Genomic DNA, 12,022 nt, shown 5'->3' on the forward strand with positions numbered 1-12,022 from the left:
ATGCGATAATTGTTAAAATTAAAGTGCTCCCACTATAAGGCTTAGAACGTCGAGACAGCCTGCACAACTCCTCCAGTGTCCATAATCTTCGTAACGAAAAAATTCGTTCCAATTTTCGGGGATAATGATGGCAGGCAAATCTGGTAAAAATCTGGTCAGCAAGTTTTGTGCTTCTAAGAAAAATAAATCGCACTTCGCAAAGACAGCTTGGATGATATGAGGGAGGAGGTAGAGAATGGTACACAGCCCCTTTCTGGCCAGGCATGTCGGACGGGTCTATCATAGGCTCATAGGGGCGAGTTTCTGGAGTAATGGGTCCTTCGTCCCCAGAAGAAGAGCAGCGCGATAGGCGAGCCCGTGAACAAGGTCGACCGTCATCGTAAATGCAAAGATGTGAGGGCGTCCTGTCAATTCCCGCAGCGTTGATAGGCTGTTGAACTGCTGGCGCGGAACCGCGGTAAGCACACTGAGGCTGGGGGGCTCCGAAAGGGCCGAATGGCCAGTCATTAACTTGATAGCCAGGCATATGGAAAATCTGATTAGTCAACAGTGCGACGCGCCTTGCGTAATTGTGAATGGCTTCTCGTGCGTTCTCTGAGTCGTTGTTGAGCTCGGCTTCGCTGGGGTAGAAGGTGTCAAGCCTTAGAATTTCTTCTCTGAGCCTCGGAAGACTGATTCGTGCAGATTCTCGTAGGTGGAATATTTGCTTGAGGATTTCGTTGAAAGACCTCGAAATTGGTAGGACATCGAGAAGGAAGTCAGGGTTTTCGGTATATTTCCGGAAGTTTGGATCCGAAAGTATTGCAGGGCCCCAAGGAGAGCGACCTGAGACCATGGTTACAAGAATAACTCCCAACGACCAAATGTCAGAGTGAAGCGGCGAGTAATGAGGGCTGCCCATCTCATAATGACATTCTGAAAAAATAGAATTGTCAGATAGCGACCTCATGCGATTTACGACATACCAGGACTCATGAAATCCCGACTGCCTACGTTGAATTCCCTATTGACAAGTTTTGTTGTCGCCAGCCCAAAATCTGCAATACGGATGCCCGACCCAGACTCAGCACAGAGAATGTTCTCTGGTTTCAAGTCGCGGTGATATACGCCGGCGGTATGACAGGCAAATACGCCATCGAGAAGCTCGATGAAGGCTTTCTTGATGAGCGGGACATTGCCCTCGTACGTTCGCGACCGAATGGCGGTAAAGAGGTCCCCACCAGGGCAGTAGTCGAGTACGCAGTACATGTATAGTCCTTCCTCGATGATTTGGTGAAGTTTGCAGATATTCGGCGACGATGATCTAGATACCACGGAGTGGCATGCTATTTCTCGTTTCTGCCACATGAGACCATCTCGGCAGAGCTCTTTGTTTCGCAAGCACTTGATGGCATAGTATACAGGATTCCATGGGTCTGACTGAGTGTCGAGAGCGCGATAGACGGTTCCGGAGGAGCCGTAGCCAATCAACTCGACCAGCTTGAAACGACCGCGGCCGACCCACCAACCAGACAAATTTGGAATTGGGAGTGTTTCCAATTGACAATTCATGGTTGCTGATCAGGTTGGTTGGTTTGAAAGGAGGCAGTTTCAAACGAGACGTGAGGTTAAATGTTAAATCTGAGGGGCGAGAGTACTTGGTTGATGAGTTGGTATCAGGCTGAGTTGGGTTTAGGGGAAAAAAGGGGACGATGTTAAGCATCATGCTGAGTCATCGTGATATGATGAGGTCATCTCAATCCAGGCTGGACTTCGTCACTCACAAAACAGGCGTCTTCTTCTTGTTCGACCTCGGCCGTCTCGCTTCGTCCGTTCCAAACCATGCAAAGCCCTCGCATACTAAGCACGCGCGCTGCACAAGCTTAGACGCAGCACATGGTTTTACACCATATTCGTGGTGTGAGAGCGCAGTTGCTTGTTTGGGGTGGGTTTCTGTTCTCTGTGTGGTTCGCTGGTTTTGTGCTGTGTGGGGTTTGGTTTCTAGTGGACGTTCTATGGTGAGGGAGGAGTGCGGGGTGATACAGGGCAGGCGTGGATCTGAATATATGCACGATACTGATGTTGCAGCGTCGGGGAAAGTAGATCGTGGTGGGATAAACTCGGGGGCGAGGCTACTGTGACTTTTTGTTTCCCTCTTTCGTGTTCATATTCCCCTAATATTTCTTGTACTTCCGTGCATCAATCTCTGGCTGTCATCTTGGTGTACCGCTTCGCCTTGTGTGCCTTTGCTTTGTGTTGGTGTTCCTCGGCTTCACCTCGTTGAACGCGGTACGCCCAGTGGTCGAAAGCGATATACACATACGGCAAAGCAGTGTGCCTAACCACGCTCGACGAGCATGCAGAAGCGAGGAAGCTGAGGCAAATTAATCCGCATTTGTTCGATTGCAAGACGTCGGTAGGCTCCTGGAGTGCATGCATAGGGTTGGTTCCAGTAGTGATGTAATATGACATTGCCCCAGATGTAATTTTATTCTCTGGAACACCAAATAAATACCGGGAAGAAGTTCCTACTATATCCTCCAAATCACCAATCCTAAAACACCACAACGAATCTCAAATCAATTATATAAATACTCCTCGGTTCTACACATCTCCGCCAGTCAACGCATCTCCACCAGCCCGGAAAGAAATGGACGCCATATGTGTCCCCTCGTCTGACCTGGTCACGAGCTTAGAATTATATTCCCGAACGCCGAGGATCAGACGTGGTCCCAGTACACACATCTGGAACACTTGGGAAATCTCGAGAACGCCGCTATAAACAGTAGCTCCCAATGTAGTTGAGTACTGTAGACATGATCAGGACTGGTCAGATGCAGATGCCAGTCGCAGGTCAGCGCACCATGAGATTTGGAGACAGTGAGCCGAGATTCAAGCAAGCCATGACCACAAAGCTAGCACATGCGGATTCAGCGAAACAAGATAGCAACATCCAAATTACCGAGCTCACGCTAGAAAGTACAATGCATGACTTTGCATCAACACCGTGAAACAGTCCCCGATGGTCGATCCTCTCCGCAATTGTCGCAGTTCACGGATGTGTTTTATAACAATCCAGCCTGCAAGAAAAAAGACGAGAATCTCCCATATTGCGGTGGGAATGCTCATATCGTCATTCAGAGACAACGCATCTGTGTCAAGTATGACAACACAGGTATGGTAACCAGAAAACACGCCCTCCCCTGATATTCCTCCATGAGTCTCGTGTGCTCAAGACTGTTATCAATAATTAAAGCTTACCCCCTGAGTAATCCAGGTTCGAAATTACGATCAAAACTGTGGTGGCGATCGTGGAAACCAGCAAGAGTACGGCGAGAAAGATGAGCATCTTGCTGGATCGCCCATACATGGCGTGTATCCGAGTCATCATGATGACTTGCATGATATATCAATCAAGTCAGTATCAGTGAGGTACGGCAGGTGAGCTCACCGCCCAGCATGGCATTGACGACGACAGGCATCCATGTGACTATGGAATAAAGGACGTAGCCTGAAAAATTCAGTGTCAGATGTGCATTAATGGACTCAATGCTTCGAATGAACTTACAGCTGTCGCGGTCATCATATTATATAAACATCAAACTTTTCAGATTGTCACTCACCCCTGTGTAGGAATGCAGTTAGTGGTTGAATGGGAATGGGAATGTCAGGAGTCGGTGCCGAATACCCACTGTGTCTGTTAACGGGACTAGGAGAGACCCTACATACTGCCAGTCAGAAGAAATGAACAGAGTGTATTTGGGGATACGTACATCGTATGTAGATGCTGATTATGAGACATGATTTATCAGTACAGTTCAGTTAGACGTATCCTTGCAAACATACAAATAAAACAGTATTCCAATGTAGCGGACCTAGCATATGTTGAAGTCAGCACAAGATGTCAACTGCGCTCATTATATAACATACGCAAACATAAAGCACGGTCATGAAGGACCAGCGTTGCCTCTGCCCCGAGTCAAATACATTATCCTGTTTGCTTCTGATATAGGACTTTCCTCACCCAGATGAGTTCGAACTGTAAGAGCATTCGTAGTCAGATGTGAGATGGCTGCGCAGGTCATGACATAAACCTACATACCTCTTGTGCGAATGTTGATGCTTGAATACCGTATACATATCAATGATCCATGGGGGAAGTATTATCTCGCTCACCCCAATCATATACCACCACAACAGCAGATGCAACTGAAAAAACACAGTCAATGATAGCGAGAAGTCAACATCGCCGTGCCACTTGATCTCTACGAACCTACAAAATAACTGGAAAAACGAGCATGACTGATGACTGGCCAGAAAGTGGGGTCATTTGAGACGATATAGGTCATATCGGGATGGGGCGTATGGAGCTCGTGCAGACACACCACCATCCAGCACTTTTATAGTGATCAGGCTGTTTCTCGAATCACAATATTAGATGATCACAGGGAGTAGAAAGGAGATAGTAGTGTGAGAAGCTCTGCATCAGTTCGCACCAGTAATTACGAAACGTTAACTATCTATTAACATAGACCAACCGCAGAACTTCATTATGTCCGAGCCGTATAGTGACAGAAAACAGACCATATGCATCATGATGGTAAATGTGCAAAGGTCACGCTGACCTTTGCACATCAGACGATGAAGAGACAGACTGGTAGGAACGCCTGAGTCAATGCTACTTCGGCGTGGCCATTGATGATCTTTTCAGGACATCATCTGATCATAATGCGGTGACCTGTGGTCATGTACCGGGCTTGGGTGGGCTCAGTATCAAGGTTAATTTAGGGAATGCTTACGTCAAGGCTATGGGTAGCAGATGTGCTGCAGAGCCCTCCGAATAGATTGATGGTGGAGCTGGATATTTGCGTGATGGCTGATGCTGATTTTCTGCAGTCGCGGAAAACTCATGATTCGATCGTTTTGTTTCTGTTGTCGCCTTTTTCCTCCCTAGATGTTCCTTAGTTGCCTATTGGTGACTCTCTGAGGTAATTGGGCGGACGAGGTTTGCTTGAGATATCATAGAGATTCGAGCAGAGACACAACGCGTACGATCTTGCGGAGAGTCACTGGGGAAACACGGAAAATCAAAGAATTACCAAATTAAGCCCGAGGTCGGCGCTCTAAATTTTATTTAATGGACGCTCGAAGTTGGAGGCGCACAGGTCGCGACTCGTAACTATGTTTCTTTCAACACTCATCACCCCCTTATGAAACTATGACGCAGTATACTCGCCTTCAGCCTCGTCGTTCCGGGCGAAAAATCCAGATCATGCTGCTTCCTAAACTCCCATCAACACCATCTGTTGCCCAGAATGGAGTTTCTCCCTTGGCTTCTTCCTCCATGACCGAGGAAAGTCCTAGTGAGCCTCGTTGTTCTAAGCTGCAGAAGCGGGTTTAATGACACGTTTATTGCGAAACAACTATACAATCTTCTCGGAAGGCAGGAAGCGCTGATGCAGAGGCGTGTTTTTTTTTGGCTCACTAACTCAGTGTTAATAAAACTCGGACTATGTTTAACGGACCTCCCATCACTCGAGCTGAACATGAATATACAAAATACTTGTTATGCCGACCGCTCTCGCACGAGCTATCTCGCAACTGCCGTTCACTGCGCCCAGTGCTTGTAGTCTCAAGGTAATAGCACGGTCAATGTCATTCAACATTCAATCTCGACGTACTATATTATTTCAATCCTGAATGTCTGTAGTCTGGAATGAACAAGCACCTCCTAGGTGTATCACAATGCGCAATGCGCAATAACGAATCACGCCTCCTGCCCAAGAGCAAGCGCAGCTTTGTTCCCTATCAAAGTAAACCACGCCCCCTCCTCTCCCGCTTTAGTAGCACCCACAGTAGGAGGCAAACCAGAAGAACCCAGAATACCCGCTTTCATAATTGCCTTCGCAAGAACAGCAACGTGAATCTCCGCAGAAGACGTAAAATGCGATGCGAGGCCAGTCACGTAGCTTGAATCGGTCAAATCAACTTTTGGGCAAAATCGAAGAGGAAGATAGCGTACCCAGCTATGGTCTCTCCGAACCTTTTTTCAGCGCGTTCTGCTCCTTTGAGGAGAGCGGGGCGGAAGACGATGGTATCCTCGTACCCAAGGCGTGCTATGCCTAGTTCGGTGAGACCTTTTGATCTGAAGGAAAGAACGTTAGGAGGAATTGAGGAAGAGCGGGCCACGTAATGCCTGCGCACCTCGGATACAGGAAGGAAGAGGAAGGGTTGGCACCCGACGACTAATATTATTTGTATCAATCCACATCGTATGCAGCACATGTTTGGTAATGAACCCACCGAAAGATACACAACACGTTGTTGGTGCGTCGGATCATCCGTCTTTGCAGCTTTGCAAGCGTTCACCACATACCTGCGCCACAAAATCAAAATACTTATGAGACAGAATCGAGTATGCCAATAAATGAAACTCACTCCCTGTCGATCTTCTCAAACATTTCAGCGCTCCCTGCCCGCGCACGAGTCGTCCCTAGTGTGACAAACACGACATCCCACCGTCCATCCTTCAGCCCAGCTGCTTCCAAATCCTCAAAGTCGATTGTTTTCTGCTCGAGTTTGCCCCTATTCTGTGGAAGATCGGCTTCTGGTGTTACGCGTCTGCCATATTCGCCAACTTTGGACCATTCGTCGTGGGAGAGAAGCTCGCGAAGGAGGTGTTTTCCTGTTGCGCCTGTTGCGCCGAGAATTAGAGCTGTTGACATGGTGTGTATTGGCTGACTTGTCTTGGGCGTAGATGAAATGAGGCAACAGGTGTGCCGCGTCGGGCGTTGGCATGCTGCCAAATACTACAAAATATCACACGTCACCAAATCACCAAGTTGCTTCCAGGCCAGCTCATCGCATACTGTATAAGTATCAATATGCATATGGCCCAGGGCTCTTCCAACCGTGACATGTTTCAGCCTAGCAATCTATTTCTCAAATATGAACCTGAGCAAATACGCAGTGCTAAGTGCTTGATTTTTAAGACACGTGATGGACGCGTCGTGGAATCATATCCCTTTCATTTCAGCGCCTATATAGATCTTGCAATTCAACTGATAACAAGAAGCGAGCATCGCCTTCAACGACTTTTGGATTTGGATTTCTGCTCTGGACCATCATATATCCAATGCTGTACATACAGCAAAAGCAAACCCAACATTTATCGCACCCATTTCATTCTCAAAAACCCATCACACCATAAACAAACAGGCAAAAGCCGCCCACTTAACATTAAATCGAGAAAGAAAAAAAAAACAAGGGGGTGGGGGGGATATTACAGCTCCTATCCAAAACAAGAGCCGATATACAGTCACTAGATTCATACAACAACCAGCCACATTGACATACAACCCCTAGAACAAGGCAGCAGCAAGTTTTTGCCAGAAACCCACAGGAGGGTAGTATGGCCCCTCCGTTTCCTCCGGGGTGGGAATACCCTAAATCCCGTGTCAATTCGAGTCGAGGACGAGTCACCAAGACAAACTCACCGTAACAAAGTCCATTTCATTGGGTTTCCAGATCTCAGTGCCCTTTGCCCACTTCCAGCCAAAGTACAGACCGAAGAACAGGGGGATGTTGATGTCTGCGAGATGGGATTAGTCTAGATTTGTCACGGAACAGCGGGCACACGCACAGGCAGTGAGGAAGCCAGCGGCGGTGAAATCCCAGAAGACTTCGAATCCGTTGATGATAATAAACAAGATGCACCAGCTCAGTCCCCAGATCGAAAGCCACGGCTGGAGGCGGCGTGTCAGTATCAGCACGAGCGCGCATTAATAGTAGGCGCGTACCTGGAGGGGGTTCCAGTAGTGTAGCTTTTTGCGGTCAATGCCTTGGAACTTCATTCCACGGTCTGCGTATCTTGTGAGGCTTGGATGAGAAATAAGCGAATAAAGGACTTACGGAAGAACAGGTAGGTCAAGTTGATAGAGCCCCAACCGAAGAAGCCGCCCACGGTTGAGAGGTTGACGAACCAGCTAGATTATCAAACGTTAGTACAGGTTGTACGCCACTAGGTGCACGCCTACTTGAACACCGTTGCGGAACCCGACGCGACGTTCATGAGCGCAAGGAGTGCAAAAATGCTCTGTATATATAATCAGCGCCATATCCCGGTGCGATGGTCCTAAACACGACGCACAGAGAACGCAACAGCGACGAGGGGAAGTCCAGAGTTCGTGCACTTGGCGAAAACCTTGGGTGCTTGTCCTCGGAGAGCAAGACCGTACAGGATACGAGATGAACAGAACAAAAACGAGTTTGCAGCACTGAATGCACTCGTCATGACGCCGGCATTGATGATACTTGGCAGAACTGTTCAGGTAAATATGAATAAACGATCGGGTCCTGATTGTCGTCAATGTTACCTTTAATCCCGGCATTTGTCATCGCAATGACATATGGAGATTGGGCAGCAGTACCCGTGGCTATACCAGATATATCAGACCCATCCTGCTTGACATGTGCAAGGACTTACAGTGGAGTAGGTTGGGATCGTTATAAGGAACAATAAGGCCGGTGATGAAGATACCAAGGATCTACGTAAATCCTCCATCAGGGTCCGGATCGTTCCAGCCAAACCACCAAGGCTTACATAGAAAACTAAAATACGGAAGAATACCCTGCGGACGGCTTTTGCGATGTTCCGGCGGGGGTTTTCAGTCTCAGAAGCAGCACTATGAAAATCGATTTGGAAAATGAGTTTCTTCTGTTGGCGGATGTGATGTACTTACATGGCGACGAGTTCCATGCCCTGGAACGAGAATGATGCTTGAACAAGAACATTCAGTATGCCCAGGAAGCGGTCCAAGCCAACATGGTTTGGTTCTAGCTGAGCGCCTGCAAGGACACCGGGGTTTTTCCAGTACTGCCCTCAGCGTTAGACAACTTTATTTCGAATTGACTTTAATGCCAACCTGGAAGCCCAGTCTGTGGTGATCTGGTGCACCGCCAAGATCAATGATCAAACCAACAAGGATAAGACCGGTGATCATCGTGACTTGTGATAGTACGTAAGTCAGAAATACCACGGAAGATGTCAGCTATCAAACTTACGTTTAATGAGTGAGAACACAAATTCCGCTGGTAGATTACAAGATTAAGTCCGAGCCGAGTATCCAAGAAGAGTTATTTCTAACCTTCGCCAAAATACCTGATGGGAAAGGTGGAGCTTGAGAAGATGCGTGGTAGACAGGGTGAACGCCACATACCGTACACCGAAAACGTTCGTCGCGCAAGCAAACACGATGATAATTGCAGTGTAGATACCCGCATGATTCGTCTACACGATAAGGATCAACACGGCTAGAGACGAAAAAAAAATATGCTTGGCTTACATCGGGATCCCAATAAGTGATAAGGATCTGAGCGCCCGTGATTTCGACCGGCACGGTTATCCTGTACGCGTGTAAACGTAATGACAGGATGGACAAAAATAGACATACACGTTAGTCTGTTGGTTCATTAGCACATAGTTGTGTATATGGATGAATTATTAGCTCACATAAAAGTAGTTCTGAATACCATCGTGATGCCTGTCAGAAATGCCACAAACCGTAAAAGAATGGACCTACCCATCCAACCTGAACATCAAGGAATTAGCGATGGCACTACTGAATGGAAAAAATAGTGCTTACTGCGAAACCAAGAGCAGGGTCGACCCATCGAGCGGCTGAACAATATCGGTCAATGGGATGTTTTGAGCAGTATGAACTATGCTACAGACCAAAATGAGGGAAAGTTCCTGAAATTGGGGCATGGGACGTCATTTCACCGATAGAACACAATGACCTGGAAGAGCAATGAGAAATGATATAATAAAGTGGTGCGAACGTACGAATATGCCACTGAGCCGACGAGGGCGTATGCGATAAGGGCACCAACAGGGCCTGCACCGCTGAGAGCTTTCCCAGAACCGAGGAAAAGCCCAGTACCGAGTGTTCCAGCGATCTAGAGTCTTGGTAAGTCAACTGGAAGGACAAGACCATGACACGACATACAGCAATCCTAAAAAGAAATTAACAAAGACGTTATCACATATTAAAGCTAGACATACATCTGCACATGGCGTTGTTTGAGTCGACGTTGTACCAAATCGATGGAAGCGACATCGAACTTGTGTTTTCCGTCAGCGACGACGTGAACTCCTTCATCGAGCTGGTTCTTCTCGACGCTAGCTGCGTCAAACTTGCGATCCTCGCTACTCATGATGGAGTTAACGAGGGGGATCGCGTTCAAGGGTGGCGGGTATAGATGAGGGGGGGATTCAGAGGGTCGGTTTTAAATGTGCTGTCATCATTGGGTATTAAGTATGGTAGCTACACATGGCACGGTGCCAGATGGTGCCTGGGATACGGATCAAAGAATATACGATAGGAACCATTTGGTGGCCATGTCGATAGGAAATTTTACTGCCAATTGCTGCTTTGAGTATCGGTGCAATAAATAACCGTGTCAAGAATACAGAAACGTGATTCAATGAATGGGTAGGCTGTGCGTAATGGCGTTAGACGAGATCCCTCAAGCCTGAAAAGTTAGCAAAGTGAACAGTACTGGAATATGTCACGATAAGTCCGGTGTTTGCCGGCTCGTACCTCACAACTAAATTTAGAAAGGTGTCCTCATCTGAATCAACCGGTTCTGGGTCTCACAGGTACCGTAAGTTCGCAAAGTTTTCGTTCCAGTATCGCTGAGTCTCCTCCCCCTCAAGATTCGAGGAGACATTGAAATTTAAGGTGTATTCAAACTTGCCCTCAATATGTGATGTTGTAAACGTTCTGAATCAAATTCATTTGGTTTCCATGCGTCGGATCGGATCGGTTTAGAACCACTTCAGGCTTGGCCCTTGGCCGTCGGGGAGCTGGCGCGCTTTGTGGATAGACAAGCTGGCACTGGTATAAAATGTGGTATATCATTAATCAGTCTCGCCAATCAGGGCGTGGCCCAATAGCCATTATCGCTGTGTCCACTGTTCCATACAGCTCTGACAAAGTGCGGCACGAGTGCCATGTGACATCGTGGACCGCCTCGGGCTCACCTCGTTACCCACGTTTACTTTCATATACAGCACCACATGCGATGATCATCGACCTCGATCGAACACGCTTCTTTCATGGAGTAGTGTCAAGGAGGTTGTTCCAGACTTTTGCGATGTACCCCCTTCAGGCTATCTTCCCCCCATCATGATGTAGCGAAGGCTGGCACATTATGTCACATCATCACCTCGCGCCAACTATTAATCTTAGCATATGTCTCGTTCCTCGTTCATCCGTGCTCATCTCCACTAACGTTCTGGAGACTGCAACTAATTTCATATTATCACGACTTCCCGAGATCGTCCGTGGACGCATCGGCGAAACCTCATGGGAAATTGCCGGTAAGGGATATACACCTATCCGACGTTCTAGAATATGTCCTCCTTGTCAAAGTCAGTCGCAACAACAGCCTCACCGAGCGGCTCTATCGGTATAGTGACCCCACTTGCTGTATCGACCCAGGGGGTAGTATGTATGTCAAATGTGAGTAAAGAGACTCACCTTCCTTTTGATTGAGTGTAGAACCCCGCTGGCAACCGGCGCCGTTAATGCTATCGTTATCGTCGCGCAACTCAAGGCAGTTCACCGCAGTACTGACACTCATTGACAGCTTTGTGTCAGACTCATAGTAGTACGCGCGCCGCCTAATCAACGGTTTCGCACGCTTCTTCGTTCAGCGCGCGCAATGGACCTTCCTTTCTGATGTGTTCCGCCATCGCCTCCAAAATTCAGACTACACTGCAAACACTGGCTGGCCTACGCGGGGTATCATCAACCTATTATTGGATGATGGCGAGAATTAAAGCCCATTCAAGGTCAAGCTTCATGATCCCCGCATTGATTGGTATGATGGCGCAGTGAGGAGCGCACTCGTGATAGTGCTGTGCAGCGGATCCTCAGTAACCAATATTTGAAAAAGCAAGTCGTTGCGCACGGAACGTCGGTACCGCCGGTACACAGTCATGTCATCCGACTCCGATTTAAAGAAAGGAGATGGATGC

General features: G+C 47.8%; 3 protein-coding genes across 3 annotated transcripts; all 3 read right to left on the reverse strand.

Moving 5' to 3' along the window:
* Positions 1-26: 26 nt before the first annotated feature.
* On the reverse strand, positions 27-1,808 carry DEU56DRAFT_829443 (serine/threonine protein kinase, negative regulator of sexual conjugation and meiosis). Its single transcript, XM_041354483.1, has 4 exons — positions 1,764-1,808; positions 966-1,706; positions 194-915; positions 27-140 (listed from the first exon to the last, which is right to left on the reverse strand). The coding sequence occupies exons 2-4, from the start codon at positions 1,549-1,551 to the stop codon at positions 42-44; spliced, it is 1,407 nt and encodes a 468-aa protein (XP_041203627.1). The 5' UTR covers positions 1,552-1,706; positions 1,764-1,808; the 3' UTR covers positions 27-41.
* A 3,938-nt stretch (positions 1,809-5,746) lies between these two features.
* On the reverse strand, positions 5,747-6,704 carry DEU56DRAFT_873458 (uncharacterized protein; the record flags this gene model as incomplete). Its single annotated transcript, XM_041355860.1, has 5 exons — positions 5,747-5,948; positions 6,002-6,124; positions 6,184-6,224; positions 6,283-6,355; positions 6,418-6,704. 5 exons carry the CDS (start codon positions 6,702-6,704, stop codon positions 5,747-5,749), a joined length of 726 nt encoding a protein of 241 aa, XP_041203628.1.
* Positions 6,705-7,191: 487 nt separating this feature from the next.
* Positions 7,192-10,269, reverse strand: DEU56DRAFT_829463 (general APC amino acid permease). The gene is made up of 24 exons (XM_041354484.1): positions 10,043-10,269; positions 9,987-9,993; positions 9,824-9,936; positions 9,713-9,777; positions 9,624-9,658; positions 9,561-9,569; positions 9,491-9,502; positions 9,432-9,439; positions 9,324-9,384; positions 9,198-9,268; positions 9,126-9,139; positions 9,043-9,069; positions 8,904-8,986; positions 8,721-8,854; positions 8,582-8,663; positions 8,465-8,525; positions 8,355-8,414; positions 8,129-8,301; positions 8,016-8,074; positions 7,891-7,964; positions 7,779-7,840; positions 7,622-7,724; positions 7,476-7,570; positions 7,192-7,424 (listed from the first exon to the last, which is right to left on the reverse strand). Exons 1-24 carry the CDS (start codon positions 10,192-10,194, stop codon positions 7,341-7,343), a joined length of 1,644 nt encoding a protein of 547 aa, XP_041203629.1. The 5' UTR covers positions 10,195-10,269; the 3' UTR covers positions 7,192-7,340.
* Positions 10,270-12,022: the final 1,753 nt, after the last annotated feature.

Source organism: Suillus clintonianus (genome assembly GCF_016758775.1).
Source record: "Suillus clintonianus strain FC179 chromosome Unknown DEU56scaffold_107, whole genome shotgun sequence".
Classification (NCBI taxonomy): domain Eukaryota; kingdom Fungi; phylum Basidiomycota; class Agaricomycetes; order Boletales; family Suillaceae; genus Suillus; species Suillus clintonianus.